We start from the raw sequence: 17877 nt of genomic DNA on the forward strand, positions 1-17877 counted from the left end.
ACTTTTGCCGCTCAAAGACATGTGATATTGGATCATTTTCCTCAATAAATAAATGACCAAGTCTAATATTTTTTTACTAAGTTTGATTTGGTTATCTTTATCTACGTTTTAGGATTTGTGTAAAAAAGGTTATAGCTCTAGGTCACATTTATGCAGAAATATAGAAAATTTGAAAGAGTTCACAAACATTCAAGCCCCATTGTATATACATCTGAGAGTCAAATAATTCTAAATTATACTGTAAGTAAAATGCCTTCCATCCAAGTAGATTGAGTCAGCAAGTGTCATACAATTGGCTCAAATGACTTTCAGTTGGTAGGATAAAGATGGAGTTAATCATTGGCTGGTAACTACAGATAATTCTCCTAGAAAAGACTCATAACAGTTACATGAAAACATAAATGCCTTTATTAATGATTCCAAAGATTGTAAAATGTATATTTCACTGTCCAGTATTTCATTACAACATATACTCAATACATAAGGACTACAATGTTATAGCAGTATATACTGACACACCTATAATAAAGTGCTGTTAAGCAAAATTTTACAAGAATAATTATACAAGAATAATATACAAGCACTGACAAAAAATTAATAAATTAAAGCACCCAGATACAAAATGTAGGATTGCTGCAAAACTTGGCACACATTTTTGTCTCAGGCAGATATGTAAATAATTACAGGTGTGGTCTGATTAGACACTAAGTCTTGCCACAAGAGTGTGTAAAGTGTTTCCCCCGCTGCCCCATAAAAAAGGCTCTCAAGGGCTACTTTTGGGTAGTGTACCTCTTAAAGAAAGATTGTTGACCTGTAAACATGCCTCTACGATGCACTTGAAGACATGTTGTTCAGTTGATAGACTTTGAGATGGGTTGCATCATTGAACCTAGAGAAGCAGAATGGTTGTTTTGACAAACTGCCTGCCAATTAAGGCTTTCACACTCGCGTTTTGTGAGGATCCGTCTTGTATATGCACAGACGGATCCGAACGAATAATGCAAAGACTTCTATCCGTTAATAAATGAACCATTTGCATTATTCATAAAAAAAAAAAAAAGTCTAAGTCAAAACGGATCCGTCTTGACTTACATTGAAAATCAATGGGGGACGGACTCGTTTTCAATTATTGCACCATATTGTGTCAGTGAAAAACGAATCCGTCCCCATTGACTTACATTGTAAGTCTAGACGGATCTGTTAGGCTCCGCATAGTCAGACTGTCACCAAAACGATGCATGCTGCGTTTTAGTGACCGTCTAAAAAACGCAACGGAGACCTTACGCAGCCAAACTGATGCATTCTGAACGGATCCTTATCCATTCAGAATGCATTGGGGGTTAACTGATCCGTTTTGGGCCACTGGTGAGAGCCTTGAAACGGATCTCACAAGCGAACCCAGAAACATCAGTGTGAAAGTAGCCTAAGCTGTTCCTACCTAGCTGTTAGGAGGTGTTCGGAGCAGTGGTTACATGAGGTCATATACACATGTAAAACAGGTTCCGGATGGACCAGACAGACCAGCAGTAGTGAGGATCATTTGATTTCCCTACAAGCAAGACAAGCTCCCACAGTTTTATTGTCCACCATCCAGACACAGTGCCACCTTCATTACACACCCCTGTCTCTGCCTAGACCATTTTCAGGTGCCTAGGAATTGGAGCCCATTACATGAACTGAGAAGTCATCACATATGAAGGGCTTCATCTGAAAGTAATTGCAAAAGTTTCGTATTTGTTAAAATCAGATTTTTTTTGAAAATTGAAAAATAGTTTTTTTGCTCATCTCTAGTTATGAGTATTTTCTAGGAGGTTTATAGGTAGTTGCTCGTACTTTTTTTTATTTTTATTGTACTTTATTACCAGAGGGTGTCTTTTTATGTAGATTTAATCATTGACTGGTTGTAGTACTCTTCATGATTGTATGTTTTCAGTGGACAATAATTTTACACCTGCACCCCTGTATATATACATCAGCAATATCACTTTACCATTCTTTAGCTGGGTGGCAGATGAATGGGAGTACTGCACCAAAAGCTGTGGAAGTTCTGGCTATCAGATTCGAGTAGTACGATGCATTCAGCCTCTCCACGATGGGACAAACCGGTCAGTGCATAGCAAGTATTGTACCGGAGAGCGTCCTGAAAGTAGAAGATCATGCAATAGAAATCCATGCCCAGCCCAGTGGAAGACAGGAGCCTGGTCTGAGGTCAGTGTAATCTGTGATATCCAGAAATTTAGAGAACTCTACTCCTACCTGGAACTAAAGCCTGATGCAGAAGTGCTAGCTGATGGCGTTTTAACGTTTGTCATACTGCAGTCTCTGATTGTGACCTTTACCTCCAATGCAGTGCTCTGTGACGTGTGGTGAGGGTATCGAGGTGAGACAAGTCCTGTGTCGTGTGGGAGACCAGTGTGATGGAGAAAAACCTGAATCTATCAGGGAATGCAAACTGACACCATGCAATGGTATGTACTGCTTGTTAAGAAATATACAAGAGCAAAGTTGTTTCTTGCCAAAGTTCATCGTGATCAAAAAGATAGATTCCCCCCCCACCAGTCCTGGTTTTATTTCATCAGTGGATTAAAAAAAGTTTTCCCTATTTTTGGACAGAGTCTAATATACCAGTGGAAATGGGAATGGGACTAACATCACCTGGATCACCATTATAGTGCCCCCCCCCCAAACAGTTCTAGTTACAAACGCAATCTTACAGTGACAAACATACTGGGAGGAATGTATTATGAGGGTAAAATTGAAGGCAGTTTTGTGTGTGCGTGGCATACTCTGAGCCAAAGTTATCAAATGTTGCATGTTGCTTGTTAAATCTGGTGATTTTTAAAACTCAAAATACTTTTTGTGGCTTTTTAGTGACTCACATTGATAAATCTGGAGTCAAACTAATTACCATAACTAGCTTTCCCACCCACTTTTTAAAACCAGAGTGAGTGGTTTAAAAAGGCAAAAAGGCCCAAAAAACTTTGTGCAAATAATCATCTAAATTCTCAAAAAGCCCTATTTTGTGTTTGGAGTGTAGGGCTTGTTCAATTCCTCCAGTGTCCCTACAGCGTGAGCTAGTGGTTCCACAGTGATCCTTTTATAGGGACAGGCCGTCTGTCTGCAGCGTCAGTCCATGTCTCCTCGGGTCCTGCACTAGGCATAACAGTGTATACTTTTACCTGCAGTTTTCCTTTAAAATTATGATGGGGATTATTACACATTAATGTAGATACTCATATGAATGCTGATCAGTATAGAGCTGCTGCTACTGCTTGATTTTAACTTGGCTTCTAAACCTAAATGTACAGGAATTGCACTGGCCACATAGCGTCTTTCGGTACCATCAGTAAGCTGCAGATGGCAGTGACGTTCCATGTTGTCTTATACTTAGAGCAAATCTTCTCAATTCCTTGTCCTCTTAATAACACAATAAGAACTGTCATTCACTGGAGAAGACTATTTCTATACAACCGTACATCAGTTACTCTTAATGCCTGCTATGCTGCAGTCTCGGAGGGCTGCTCATTACAGGACTTTTACGCTACGTTCACATCTGTGTTGGAGGCTTTTTTAGAACATTCCATAGCTTTTGACTGAAAGAAAAGTGAACAGCGGCTTAGACACAGTTTTAACCATTAGCAGTGTTGGACTGGGGTGCCTGGGTCCCACCCATAAAATTAATTCTGGGGCCCACTGTAAAGCTACATGCAAATGTTACCTGCTCACATAGAGGGCAGCAGCAAGACACTGCAAGATGATTGATTATGGGGGCCCCTGCAATCACATTTTGAGCGGGTCCCTGGGGAAAAAGAATACTGGATGGCCTGCCTTTGTAGTTAGAAATCATCTTAGTCCCTGATGCATCTATAATAATAAACTAGGTAGTTTGTTAAATAAGTCACACAGTTTTTATATGAACATAGGCTGGTTGAGATGCTATATGTTGCCTATTTATAGGTTTAGGTGAGTACCAACCTGTTGCATTAACCTAAGGTATTTGAAAGGATGGTTTGGGGTCAGCTGGTAGATGTTGTGGGACCAAAAGTGGATAATATGCATTGTGCATATAATCAGCATATGAGTGTTGATGATGCAGTTCTTTATCTGTCACATAGGGTATATTCTTTCCTGGTAAGGTAATGACTTTTTGAGTGCCTTAACTACAACTCAACCAGGGCTAGGTCACCCAGGCCTGCAGCATTGGAGTTCCTCAAGGAATAGTTTTGTCGCCAATATTTTTTTCCACTGTTGACTTTTTGCATGACACTGATCATTGTCTTTTGCAAAAGTTCTCTGATGATTCTGTAATGGTTGGGTGAATTAAAGAAGGGGAGGGGAAGGAGTATAGGCAATTAGAGTGTAATGTTATTGATTGGTGTAGAGGAAATGGTTTGTTGCTTAAAGGGGTTGTGCAGTGGTTTTATATTGATGACCTATTCTCAGGATAGACCATCAATATCTGATCGGCAGGGGTCCGACACCTGGCACCCTTGGCGATCAGCTATTTGTAGCAGAGGCGGCGCTCCATGCGAGAGTTCCTTCCTCTTCATTACATTGCCTGTTGACTCCCTTGCAGCGGCAGCATAGTGTAATTGCAATTACTTCCTCCATTCAAGTGAATGGAGCGAGTACTTCTAAGGGTGGGTTCGCACTAGCATTATGCCATTCCGTTATAGATTCCGTTTATAATGGAATATAACGGATTGGCCAGACGGAATGCAAAACGGAAGCCTTTAAGAGGCATTCTGTTTTGCTCCGTCCTAATAGAAGTCAATGGGCAAGCAAAACGGATTTGTCTGGTTTCCGTTATGCAGGACGGAAACAAAGTCCTGTCGACAGGTCATTTTTTTCTGTCTTGCATAATGGAAACCAAACAAATCCGTTTTGGCCTATAGACTTCTATTAGGATGGAGCAAAACAGAATGCCTCTTAAAGGCTTCCGTTAAGCATTCCGTCTGGCCAATCTGTTATATAGGAATATATTTCATTGTTTATAGGAAAATATTGAAGATGTTTTATCAATCAGTGATGGCAAGTGCTATATTCTTTTCAGTAGTGTGTTGGGGTAGTAGGGTGGCAGAAGGGAATTAGATCTGTGAATTAAGAAAGCTGGAAGTGTAGTGGGTACTCAGTTGCCACAGTCTTAGGGAAGTGTAGGAGTATTATGAATAATCAGTGTCATCCCTTATATTCATTAGTGCAGAGTCACTAGAGTAGTTTTAGTGAGAGATTTATCCAAATGAAATGCGGTACGGATAGGTTTAGAAAATTGCTTGCCAATGGCTGTAGCCTTTTATAATAGGCAACAGAGGTATAATATTGAATTGTATTAGAAATGGGGTATAAGTGTTAGGTAATATTTTTTTACAACTGTATTGTATTTATATTAATTGCATTCATTATAATAGTCTTTATTCTTAATTTTATTGTCCTATATATACTGTGTTGTTATTCATTTATATGACTGCGTATATTAGGTGTTGCCGATGCGATATTGCAATTTCCCTAATTTAGAGATTAATAAAAAGAATGTTTTATCTTATCTTAATATAGTCAGTCTACTGTATTATGTGCTACCTTGCCCACCTGTTGCCCTGCGGGTCATTCCAATCCTGACTGTTAGAGTGATAACATGGTCATATAGAATAAAATATTTTCTGGGGTAGCGTAGCCACACATGCACTAGATAGGACTCTTGTTGTAAGTCAGTGAGAAACTGAATATAAATTAAACATTATTTACATTAGACATCAGGAATGACAACAGGGGTGTTATTTTGTATTTGTATCAGTGATTAATTTTTATCCAACTGAGAGACTTCTGAAGTGTGCAGGATTATAAAAAGTTTTCATGCAAACCTGAAAGGAACATGTCAGCACATTTATTCTTCCATAACCACGGGCAGCTTGAGAGACTGATAGACTCCCGCACTGGAAAGTCGTATCTAGAGTTAGACCTGTAAACCAAGCCATGCAGGGAAGAGCTGCGCAGCGGGCCTTTTCCCCATGGCCAGCTCTTTTTAAAGCTATGTTTTCTCTTGAACAAGTTTCTGAAATGCTACAGTCTTTCAGAGGAAACACGTCTTAAAAGAGATGAGCATAGGGAGAAGTGTACACTGGGTGGCTCCCCTCAGGCTTCTCCCACCTGACTTGATTAACAGGCCTCTCCCCATATGCAACTTTGTAACAGAGGAGCCTGTTGGTATTTCATGCTGCCTGTCGTCATGACAGCATAAATCTGCTCTGAAATATTGAAAATTATGATTTCATATATTCAGATTTTAGTTCAATTATCTATTGCAAAAACTGAATATTTAAAGGGGTTGGCTACCATACGCATAAAAAATAAATAAAGGGTCCCAGATAATAACTAAAGCCACGAGGGATTTTTATCATGAGAGATATACTGTGTACATATAATTTTTCTAATGTGTTCAGCATAGCATGCTCCCATTGATGAGAGGCTGTGTGGGTGGAGCAGCTTCAAAGTGAAAGTAAAAAATCCCAGCATGCATCACAGCAAGCATCTTCAGGGGAGTGATCACATGACATCCCTGGCCAAACAAAACAAATCATGTTTTTTCTGTGTCACCATTTTCTGAAAGCTATACTTTTTCTCTTTTTTTTTTCTGCCAATCATCTTGTGCACGGGGTCATTTTTTGCGGGAAGAGTTGATGTTTTTATTGGTACCATTTTTGGGTACATATGATTTTTGGATCATTCAATATTACTCTTTATGCGTCAAGGTGACCAAAAAAATTGGTTGTTTTGACACAGTTTTTATTTTATTGTTTTACGCCATTCACCTGAGGGGCTAGACCATGTGATATTTTTATAGAGCAGGTCGTTACAAATGCAGCGATACCTAATATGTCTACTTAAAAAAAAAAAAAAATTGACACAATGAAAGCATTTTTGAAGTGTATCCTTTTTGTGAAAGACATTTAATTTTTTTTTGCGATTGTCTTAATTAAGGGCTAATTTTTTGCAGGATGAGATGATGGATTTATTGGTACTATTTTGGGGTACATATGACTTTTTGATCGTTTTACATTATGCTTTTTGTTAGTTAAGGTAACCAAAAATGGCTGTTCTGGCACAGTTTTTATTTTTTGTTTTTTACAGTGTTCATCTGATAGGTTAGATAATGTGCTATTTTTATAGAGCAGGTTGTTACGGACGCGAGGATATCAAATATGTCTACTTTCTTTGTTTGTTTCAGTTTTACATAATGAACCATTTTTGAAAAAAAATCATGTTTGTGTGTCTCCATTTTCTGAAAGACATATTTTTTCTATTTTTCTGCCGATCGTCTTGTGCAGGGGCAAATTTTTTGCGGGAAGAGTTGACATTTTCATTGTTCCCAATTTCAGGTACATAATATTTTTTGATCATTCAATAATACACTTTATTGGGCAAATAGACCAAAAAAAAATTTGGTTGTTTTGGCACACTTTTTATTTTATTTTTTTTATGACATTTTGGCGGTGTGATATTTTTAAAGAGCAAGTCGTTATGGACGCAGCGATATCTAATTTGTCTTTTTATTTATTTTGGCTTTACACAATAAAAGCATTTTAGGGAAAAAAAACATGTTTTTGTGTCTCCATTTTCTGAAGGCCATATTTTTTTCATTTTCTGTGCAATTATCTCGTGTAGGGGCTCATTTTTTTTCAGGGATGAGGTGATGGTTTGATTGGTACCATTTTGGGGTACATACAACTTTTTTGATCACTTTTAATACATTTTTTGGGAAGTGAGGTGGGTAAAATTTTAATTCCATCATAGTTTTTCTCTTTTTTTTTTTATGGCGTTCACCGTGTGGGGAAAGTAACATGATCCTTTTATAGATCAGGTCGTTACGGATTTGATGATACCAAACATGTGTAATGTATTTTATTTTTTCAAAAGTTTTTTTTTTTACTTTTTTTTTACCCAAACCCACTTGGTTCTTGAAGATCCAGTGGGTCTGATGGTTTACAATACACTGCAGTACATTGTATAGTGTACTGCAGTCCATTGTCACTCACAATAAGCCTGATCAGGAGCCTGATCAGCTATACCAGAGCAAGCCGGATGCCTGTGAAGGCATTCGATTGCCATGGTAACCATGGGGATGCTGCCACAGCAGCGCAGCGCCCAATGGGGGAGGGAGCTCCCTCCCTCTGTTAACCTATCAAGCATCGGGCCGCTGCCACAGCACAGCAGCAGCCCGATGGGAGAGGGAGGGAGCATGAAAGTTTTTTTTTTTTACTTTTTTGTGACCCAGACCCACTTGGTTCTTGAAGATCCAGTGGGTCTGATGGTTTATAGTACACTGCAGTACACTGTATACTGTGTACTGCAGTGCATTGTCACTCACAATAAGCCTGATCGGGATTCTGCCTTTAGCAGGAGCCTGATCAGCTATACCAAGGCAAGCCGGATGCCTGTGAAGGCTTCCATTTGCCATGGTAATGATCGGGACGCTGCCTGTACAGACTAGCCAATCAGAGTGATTGCCAGGGGCAGATTGGGCATGTGCTGCTCTTAGGTAGATTAGGAAAAGCAGCGCATGTGCAGTTACAATAAAGGCATGGACAAGCTTTCTCTAAAGCTCTTCCATGTCACGTGCAGCCATGGACGAACTGGCTGCACAGCAGAGCGGGGCTCAGGGGGCGTGGATTGCTATAAAAAGATTATCAGGCAGATTTTTTAAATAAAGTATATTTGGAAGCTCTTTTTTTTTACCCTGCCTCCAACAATGTTGTGTAAAGTACTGATATAGTGGCCAACCCCTTTAAAGGTTAATGAGAGTTTTGCAATTATTTTGTTGGCCATGGACAAGACAGTAGTGATCTGGCAAATTCATTTTGAAACTACTGTATCAGAACAGGTCACCTCATAAATGTCTGATAGTGCAGGTCCCACCTCTGAGACCCACTCCTAGCTCAAGAACAGGGCCCCACTATAAATGGACAGCACAGCACACGTGCTCAGTGTCCTCTCCATTCAGTTCTATGGAGCTTCTGAAAATAGCTGAGTGAGCAGAGCTCAGCTATTTTCGAAAGTCCCAGTAAATGGAGAAAGAAATGCATGTGCGGCTTGCTCTCCATCCATGGCAGGGCCCAGAGCTAGAGTGGATTCCAGTGGTGGGACCTGCACCTATCATACACTTATGATATATCCTATCGATATGCTGTAAATGTCCAGTTGAGAATACCCCTTTAATCAACTGAAAGTTTCTTGTCATTGCCTAATTAACTTGTTAAGTGTCAATATGTAGATTACTACATTTGTACATACAGTGCCTTAAAATTAATTTTGTTTTATAATTACTATCCACAGGAACCTATTATAAATACAGTGGCACCATTAGTATCACCAGCTTCTTCAGCAGTGCACTCTCTCAGACAGGGGAACAAAATAATCTTGATAAAATCTCATGCCTCTGCCTTGCAGGAATGTTTATGGATGTGGAAAGGACTGCTGTTAGGTCTCTTGTATCTGAAAGACTAAAGCTGGACTTACACAATAGATTTATGTCAGCCAAGACCTTCAATTTCACACCCAGACCGGCCTACCTACTAATAGAGACCTCCTATGGGGGCCTCCTGATGGGAGATGTCAGGAGAAAGATCAGGCTGCTAGATTTCAAAATGTCCAATCCATTTTTCTCACGACATAGGTCGCCATCAGAGGTTTCTGACAGAGGCTTACTTTCCTCTTCCCAGTCCGAGAACATGTATGCATGTTATGGGTAGTGTTGAGCTCGATCATTTGAAAAGCGAATATTTATCGCGAATATCGACACTTCGAGAATTCGCAAATATTTTGAATATAGTACTATATATTCGTAATGACGAATCATCCCTCCCGTCTTCTAGCTTGTGGGCCAATAAGAAGGCTTTATCACAGCTTAGCAACATCCCTAGCAACCAATAGAAAAGTTGCTTACCCCTTACTATATAAGAACCTCCCCAGCAGCTATTTTCTAAAGTTTATTGCCATTATGAAAGAGACAGCAGTGTCATTGCTGTGCTCTGTACTTTGTTGTATTACATTAGACAGTTAACTTATATATACTGTATAATTCAGATAGTTAGGGGGATATAGTCAGTGTAGGTTAGATTGATCTATAGTGTAGCTAATAGGTTCCTGTGCAGGGTGTTAGGTAGTGCGATAGGTTCTGCTGTCCATAAATACATGCTGCAGACATAGTGCTGTGATGTCACAAGTTGCACGTATTGCGAAAAAATATGTGCATCATTAATTGCCGAAAATTTGCAAATATATTGGAGCACTCTATCTGCATATAAAGCTATTCTAATGTTCTGCCGTGCCAACCATTTTCTCCAGTCTCAGAAAACTTATACCAGCCTGAAAAATGTAGCATAAGTGACCCACGCCAGTATTTCGCGCACATTACGCCAATAATACATTGTCAATTTTTGCAATCAAGAATATAATCTCGAATTCGCAAATATATGACAAATATTCTAAAAAATATTTACAAAATATCGCAAATTCGAATATTGCCCCTGCCGCTCATCAATAGTTATGGGATAGCTACAAAATAGCTGCTGGTACAGCTATCTAAAATGTATGGCCTGCTTACGTCTAAGGTGTATGTTAGTGAAAATTGAAAAAGTTCTTTAAAATAGTTAAAATTAACTGAAGTATTACTTATTTCAGTAAAGACTGTGCCTATTATTTATGCAACTAACACTGAATGCTGATATTTACAGCATTATATTTTAACCCATTAATGAACATTGTAGACATCTTTAGAGCCATTTTTATTTTATTATTGATAAAGATCTACGTACTTTAGGCTAAATTTGGCTTCTGCAGCTTCTATGTATCATGGTACATTGCAAGCTACAGAATGCTGTTCACAGTCAAATTAGCTCTTTCTGGACAGGAATGCAAAAACACCCAGAAATTCCTCCATTTTTTTTTCCATTATAAATTTTATACCGTTCACCCCCTCATTGTGTAAATATTTTTCATTTTATTCTGTGCCAATCACAGTCATTTAACCCCTCAGATGCCATTGTCAATTGTGACTTCAGCAGCTGAGAATTCAAAACCCGGAAGAACTGCACTTCTGGAACTGGAACAACTCCCCCACACAGCAATCAGGGACCTGTTCATTGTCTTTGAAAGGCAGAAGTCTGCTGCCTTTCACAGGTATATTCCAATGTAGGCCTGCAGGTGACAGCACTACATTGCAGTATATTGAATCTTCTATTAGTCAATGGATTTAGTCACATTGATATAAAGAAGTGGTAATCTAACAATGCATGTTGTTAGGCCCTTGGGGGCCTAAAAGAAAGTATAAAAAAAAGTGGAAAAAAAAGTATTAAAAAAATCTAAAAATTAAAATCACCCCGATTCCCCAAACTAAGCAACAACAAAAAGTCATTGGTATCGTGTGTAATGGAAAAAAACATCAAAATGGCCGATTTGTCACATACACACCAAAATGATATAAATAAAACCTTCAGATTGTCCCTCTGTAGACATAATTATAAAAAGAAGTTAGGGAGTTCAAAATATAGCTTCCAACTACATTGGATTAAATCAGAATCCCACCGAGTTAAGCCAGTACTCTCTGCTCTACACTGATTAGGGGCAATCACCCTGAAACAGCTGTCTGCGGTTGGGATGCTCGATTAGTTATTATCCAAGTCATACCTCAAGGCCTATTTAAAAGATCAAACACTGACTTTTAGGATGGTTATTTTACATCTTGTAGCATTATAGGCAGAGCTTTTAAGAGCTCATTTGCATACCCTCTGTCAATAGAGTACACATAGAGACATAAGACACTGTTCCCTAACTTTCTCAGTCACTTAGAATTCCTCAAATAAACCATACAGGACACTGTATAGAATTGCTGAGCAGTATAGATATGAATTAAACACTTGGGGTGAGATACAACACATACTTTTAGTTTCATGCCTGGTCCTCTGTGCTCACTGTTTTGCTTACTGCTCTTCACCCTCCACTGTCCATAGACTTCAGTGGGATGATGTTATCTGATCCTTTAGTGAGCATACAACACATCTTAGCCTCACAAGGCAGAATTAACAAAATATTATGAGTGAATGTTAATTTAGGAAAGGAGGAGGAAGTAGACAGCTGACAATTGGAGAACAAACCATTTTTCTCTGATACTATATTAAATTGCTTATAAAAAAAATAAAATTGTACTTACCTTATCCATTTGAGTGCAAAGAGGCCGTCACGGCCATCTTGTTTGAAGATTCAGCATGAAATCTCGCGCAATCTCGAAGATGTCATCACATCGACTGGCGCGGTCACTTCATTTGTCACCACGCACAATATTTCAAGCAGGATCTTCAATCAAGATGGCCACCGTGGCCATCTTTACACTCAAATGGATGAGGTAAGTATGATAGTAAATTCTGCTTCACTGCAAATCAAATTTTTCCTGGTATTCGGATCGAATAGGCTTAGCAACCAATGCGAAAATTGCAGGATTTTAGAATTTTTTAAATTCTAAAGTACTGTGCAAACGTTTTAGGCATTTGTGGAAAAAGACTGCAAAGTAAAAATGCTTTCAAAAGAGCTAATAGTTTATTTTTATTAATTAACAAAATGCGAAGTTAATGAACAAGAGATATCCAATTCTGCTCACAGTTTATGAAGGAATGTGGTAGGGAGGTTGCTCCAAACATCTTGGAGAGCTAACCACAAATCTTCTGTGGATGTAGGCTCGCTCATATCCTCAACGTCATTGAGTCTGTCTGGGATTACATGCAGAGACAGAAGGATTTGAGCAAATCTACAACCAGAGAAGACCTGTCGAGTTTCTTAAGAAACTGTATGTAAGTGTACCTAGAATTAATGCTGTTTTGAAGGCAAAGGGTGGTCACACCAAATATTGATTTGATTTAGATTGCTTGTTAATTCATAAATTCATTCATCAAAAATTCCAAAAGTGAGCTTAACAAAAAAACTAAAAAAGGGGTTTTCTAGAAATAATTTATGACTGGTCCTCAATATCTGATTGGTTCAGTTGTTTGACAGGGTCATAGTGATTCCAGTATATTTTTTAGCAGCCATGTTTGCTACATTTTGTCAGTTGAATAGAACTAAACTGCACATAGGCATATGACCAATGACCCCATGTAGTTGATGCTTCCTTCCAACAGTTCATCGTTGGGGTGTCATGATTCAGACCTCCAACAAACTGATATTGATGAAGTATCCAGAGAAATGTTTTATTTATTTATTTAAAATCATTGCAGCCTTTCCAAAGGAAAGGTTTTTCTGTACATACCACAATTACAACCATGTAAACAAGCTTTAATTTGTATCCTGTTCAATATATCATTGATTGTTGTTTTGTTAACTTTCAGATGAGCCATGTCTAGGAGACAAGTCTATATTCTGTCAAATGGAAGTCCTTGCACGGTATTGCTCAATACCTGGATATAACAAACTTTGCTGTGAATCCTGTAGCAAACGAAGCACTCAGTCACCTCTATTCCTCACTGAAGCAGCTGAAACTGAAGATGAACTCACTTACGACCCCAGCTTATCAAGGGATGGAATGATGCCAACAGCTTTAGCACCTAGTATTGAGGAAACCGATTCCGAGACAAAAGGTATTTTGAGCATTCTTTCCTCCATTGAAAATAATGCAGATCTTGGTATTGTGTCTCCTCAAGAAAATAAACCAAAGGCATCAGATTCCACATCTAGAAGATTCCACTTAGCAGCAAGCAAAACGGCTCCTCTACCCCTGACAAACCGCAGTAGTGACATCCATGCACATAAAACTCCACCAGTAGCAGCCTTGTCATTGGCAGCTACTAACGTCCACTCAACTGGTACTCATTCTTCAGTGAAAAGCACAAGGAAAAATGAAAGACCTTTTGATAGAAGACGTTCCTTGCAGCCCTCCTCAATAGAAAGATGAATTAAGTATTAGAGGACTGGCAAAAAAGACACCTTAATGAATTCTGCTTTATAAAACAAGTGCAAAGTGCTGGTTCACTTCTTCACTCACTTATTTCTCCGACCATTCTTTGCTTTCTGTTTAACTTGAAGTTACTGACGAAAAACACCAAAGATTTCCATTCAAGAGAAGATATGCTGAATGTCTCCGGTCGCTATGTACTTTGTTCGATGGCCCCAAAACCAGTTTTGCACATTGGTGTTCTGTGTTTTTTTTCCCTTAAAAAAAAAAAGAAATTGCCGGAGACCATTTTCCCACCTTCCATGGGTTTATTCAGATATAAAAAACACAATTATTGTTTAGGTATTCATATGTTGCAATGTCAGTATTATTTTTCAGTGATTTTTTTAAAATCTACATTATGTTTACTTGTTCTCAGTTTTTGGGTGCTAATACTTACCTGTCGATACAAACTGCCTTATTACATTCCATGAGTCAAATCTCAGCAGTTTCTTTCTCCAGTGGTTGTATATGACTTGCTGATCTGAACGCAGCATTGTCCATCACCTTGAAGGGCCATGCAGATCCTATTAGGAAAGTCGGAAATTTGTGCAAGGCACAGCATGTCTTTGAAAACCACTTTGCTTATTACACTACATTTTATCTCTACAACCATTACCATTTTGTTTATACTATACTAGAATGAAAAGGGATGGAACAGAAAAAGACACTCTCATTAGCAAAGAAATAATAGAAAAAACGAATTTCCTGAGTGGGAAGAACATGATGTTTCTGGTATACCATTTATGTGCTATACTGAGTGTCCGTTAATAGAGGGTAGAAGTAATTAACATTGACCCTCCTCTTTAATTAGAGGATATTATGTCATGTAGCCACTACTAATGAGATGACAGGAGTAAGTGAGATACTTTTTTTCTTACATGAAAGGGTCTTCAGCGGAAGATGAAGGATCAGTTATTAGAAGACATTACCATAGATTTACATTACTCAGAATAGCAAATCAAGACTGGAGAGAGATATTTATTTTATATTTCACCACACATTAGACAACCACAATGCAAATGACTGCAATAATTTTCTTACAATTGGTCTCCAGGATCATACTTCACTAAGAAGCCAGTGTCACTCTCTCATGTAGCTGTAAAGTACTTGTATATAGAATATAAAAGTGAAGATATTTATTAAAAGGTGATGTTCTTGATAGAATTTATTTACTGCGCATTTACAAATATAGCAAGTGCCATTTTCTTGCCTGTATCGCATAGTTATTGAGTATGCAGTTTGCACGGCCATCCTTCATAGGTTATAAGCTAAATGTAAACTACTGCATACATTTTGAAATTCAATTCCAATCATCTGGCCGCAATCCCCTTTCACAACTAAATTTCTCTCACTTTATTAACATTTGACGAACAAGTTTTTGATACATAGAATTTGACATGCAATTTTTTGTTTTCAAAAATTGTCCATGATAACACCAAAGAACGTTACACCTAAAAGGTGTATAATTAGGTTTAGAAATTTTGTAAAGAAATTGAAAATTAAGCAACAAAATCGTCAGAATGAAACAATAATGTAACCAGACAATAGAATCAAGTTGTCTAACTGAACAAGTGGGCTTTCCCATGTTAATATTTTCTAGTCATTGTTCGTAAGCTAACCCTCTTGTGTATTGACTTGATGCCTCCAAAGACTTCCTTTGGAAGGCCATTTTAAAGTAGTTTTAATTCAGTATTTATTCAGACAACCCCTGAGCCACAAACAGATAACTATGTTATTATTCCCAAGATTCAAATCCATATTCCAAATATTCCTTTGTATTATTGACTGGGTGTAGATATTCATTATGCTGTATGTCGCTTTTGTTAATCTTGTATTTCCTACAAAGCTCTTTTGAGATCTTTTTAAGTGTACACTACTGATGCTGTTTGTTGTATTGGGGAGCACTTCGCAATAAAAAGCTTTTAACATACTATATGTATATTGTATGTCTCCTTATTGTGTGAGAAACAAAGCACATTGTGAGGATTCAAGCACAATCCATTCCATATATTAGTCTATACGTAAGTACCAGGGACTAAAAGTAGGGTTCTGCCACGTCTGCTGTCCCCCAAGTTGTAATAAGTATCTGTATGTGACACCGTCACGCCTACCTGAACTTTTAGAGGAGAGTCTGTGATTTTGACTGAATACTTCATAGTTGTCCTGAGCCTTCAGTCCGGTAGAAGCAGTCAGGCTGTGTAGTTGGAAAACGTGCCCCCGGATGGCAGCACACTTTGTAATTATGTGTACGGAGCTGGATGGGGGCTCATTTTTTGCAGGGCGATCTGAACTTTTCATTGATACCATTCTAGGGTGTGTATGAGTTTTTGATTACTTTTTTTTTTGTAGAAAATGAAGTGACCAAAAACTGCTAATCGGCCACTTGGACGCTTTTTTCCGTTTTGCTGTTTGCCGTACGGGGAATATATTTTTATACTATGGGCGTTTTCGCACACCGCGTGTTGCGATGTGTATTTTTTTTTAATTTTTTAGTTCTTTTATTTTGGGAAAAGGGGGGTGATTAGAATTTTTATGTGTTTTTTTATTTTTTACTTATTTTTTTACACTTTTTTATAGTTCCCAAAGGCAACTATAACATGCAATCATTAGATTGCTATTATTATAGACTCCAATTACTACTTTCCTATGGAGCCCTATTACAGGCAAGGGCTCCATAGGAAATACTATGCAGCAGCCTCCTGTCATTCACAAAGACAGGGGCTGATGCACACAAGCTCTGGCTCCTCCGATCTCCGCATGGGGGAGCCGGAGAATCACCGGAAGCACGCACTTCCTGTGTTTCATGCGCTCAGATGCAGTGATGATGTTTCATGCACAAGCCTGAGAGATCATATACAGTCCTGATCAAAAGTTTAAGACCACTTGAAAAATGGCAAAAAATCTTATTTTACATTGTTGGATCTTAACAAGGTTCCAAATAGAGCTTCAACATGCAACAAGAAAAAATGAGAGTGAGACAAAACAATTTTTATGCATTTAATTAATTGAAAATAACGATTAAACTGAAACAGGCTGTTTTTCAGCTGATACAAATTTTAGGACCACATGCCTTTAAACGGCCAAATCTGTGCAAAGATGTGGATTCATTGTCATTTTCTGTCAGGTAGTCACACGTTGTGATGGCAAAGGCAAAAAAAACTCTCCATTTTTGAACGTGGTCGGGTTTTTGAACTGCATAAGTAGGGTCTCTCACAGCGTGCCATCGCTGCTGAGGTGGGACGCAGTAAGACACTCATTTGGAATTTCTTAAATGATCCTGAGGGTTATGGAACAAAAAATTCAAGTGGAAGACCCAAAAAAATGTAATTAGCACTGAGCCGGAGGATCCAATTGGCTGTCCGTCAAGACACTGGACGATCCTCGACCCAAATTAAGGCCCTTACTGGTGCTGACTGCAGCCCCATAACCATCAGACGGCATCTGAGACTGGAGGGCTTCAAAAACAAAAAACATCTTCAAAGACCTCATCTCCTTGAACGCCACAGAACTGCTTGTTTGGACTTTGCAAGAGAGCACCAAACATGGGACATTCAAAGATGGAAGAAAGCTTTATTCTCTGATGAGAATTTTTTTTACCTTGATGGTCCTCATGGTTTCCAACGTTACTGGCATGACAAGCAGATGCCACCTGAGATGTTTTCTACGCACCACAGTGGAGGGGGCGCCATAATGGTCTGGGGTGCTTTTTCCTTCAGTGGAACAATGAAACCATCCACTTCAAGATCTGATATGCTACATGCTCATATTAAAGTGATACAACCAAACAGTAAAGTGGTCACTTTATTAAGTAAACTAGCATATCTATTTAGTAAATATTTTCTGAGGTCAGAACATCAGATCAGTGGAGGTCCAACTCTTCACCTCTTCATTGTTTTCCTTGG

The 17877-nt window shown here is 38.5% G+C and overlaps 1 protein-coding gene across 1 annotated transcript in view; it reads left to right on the plus strand.

Annotated features, from left to right (window-relative positions):
• Positions 1-15908, plus strand: part of ADAMTS3 (ADAM metallopeptidase with thrombospondin type 1 motif 3) — a 189315-nt gene extending 173407 nt beyond the window's left edge. Inside the window, exons 20-22 of the mRNA XM_044303006.1 lie at positions 2001-2208; positions 2351-2468; positions 13371-15908. Coding sequence (XP_044158941.1) covers positions 2001-2208; positions 2351-2468; positions 13371-13933 — 889 coding nt within the window. The 3' untranslated portion in view covers positions 13934-15908. The remainder of the gene's footprint in view (positions 1-2000; positions 2209-2350; positions 2469-13370) is intronic.
• Positions 15909-17877: the final 1969 nt, after the last annotated feature.

This window comes from Bufo gargarizans, chromosome 1, assembly GCF_014858855.1.
Source record: "Bufo gargarizans isolate SCDJY-AF-19 chromosome 1, ASM1485885v1, whole genome shotgun sequence".
NCBI classification, from domain to species: Eukaryota; Metazoa; Chordata; class Amphibia; order Anura; family Bufonidae; genus Bufo; species Bufo gargarizans.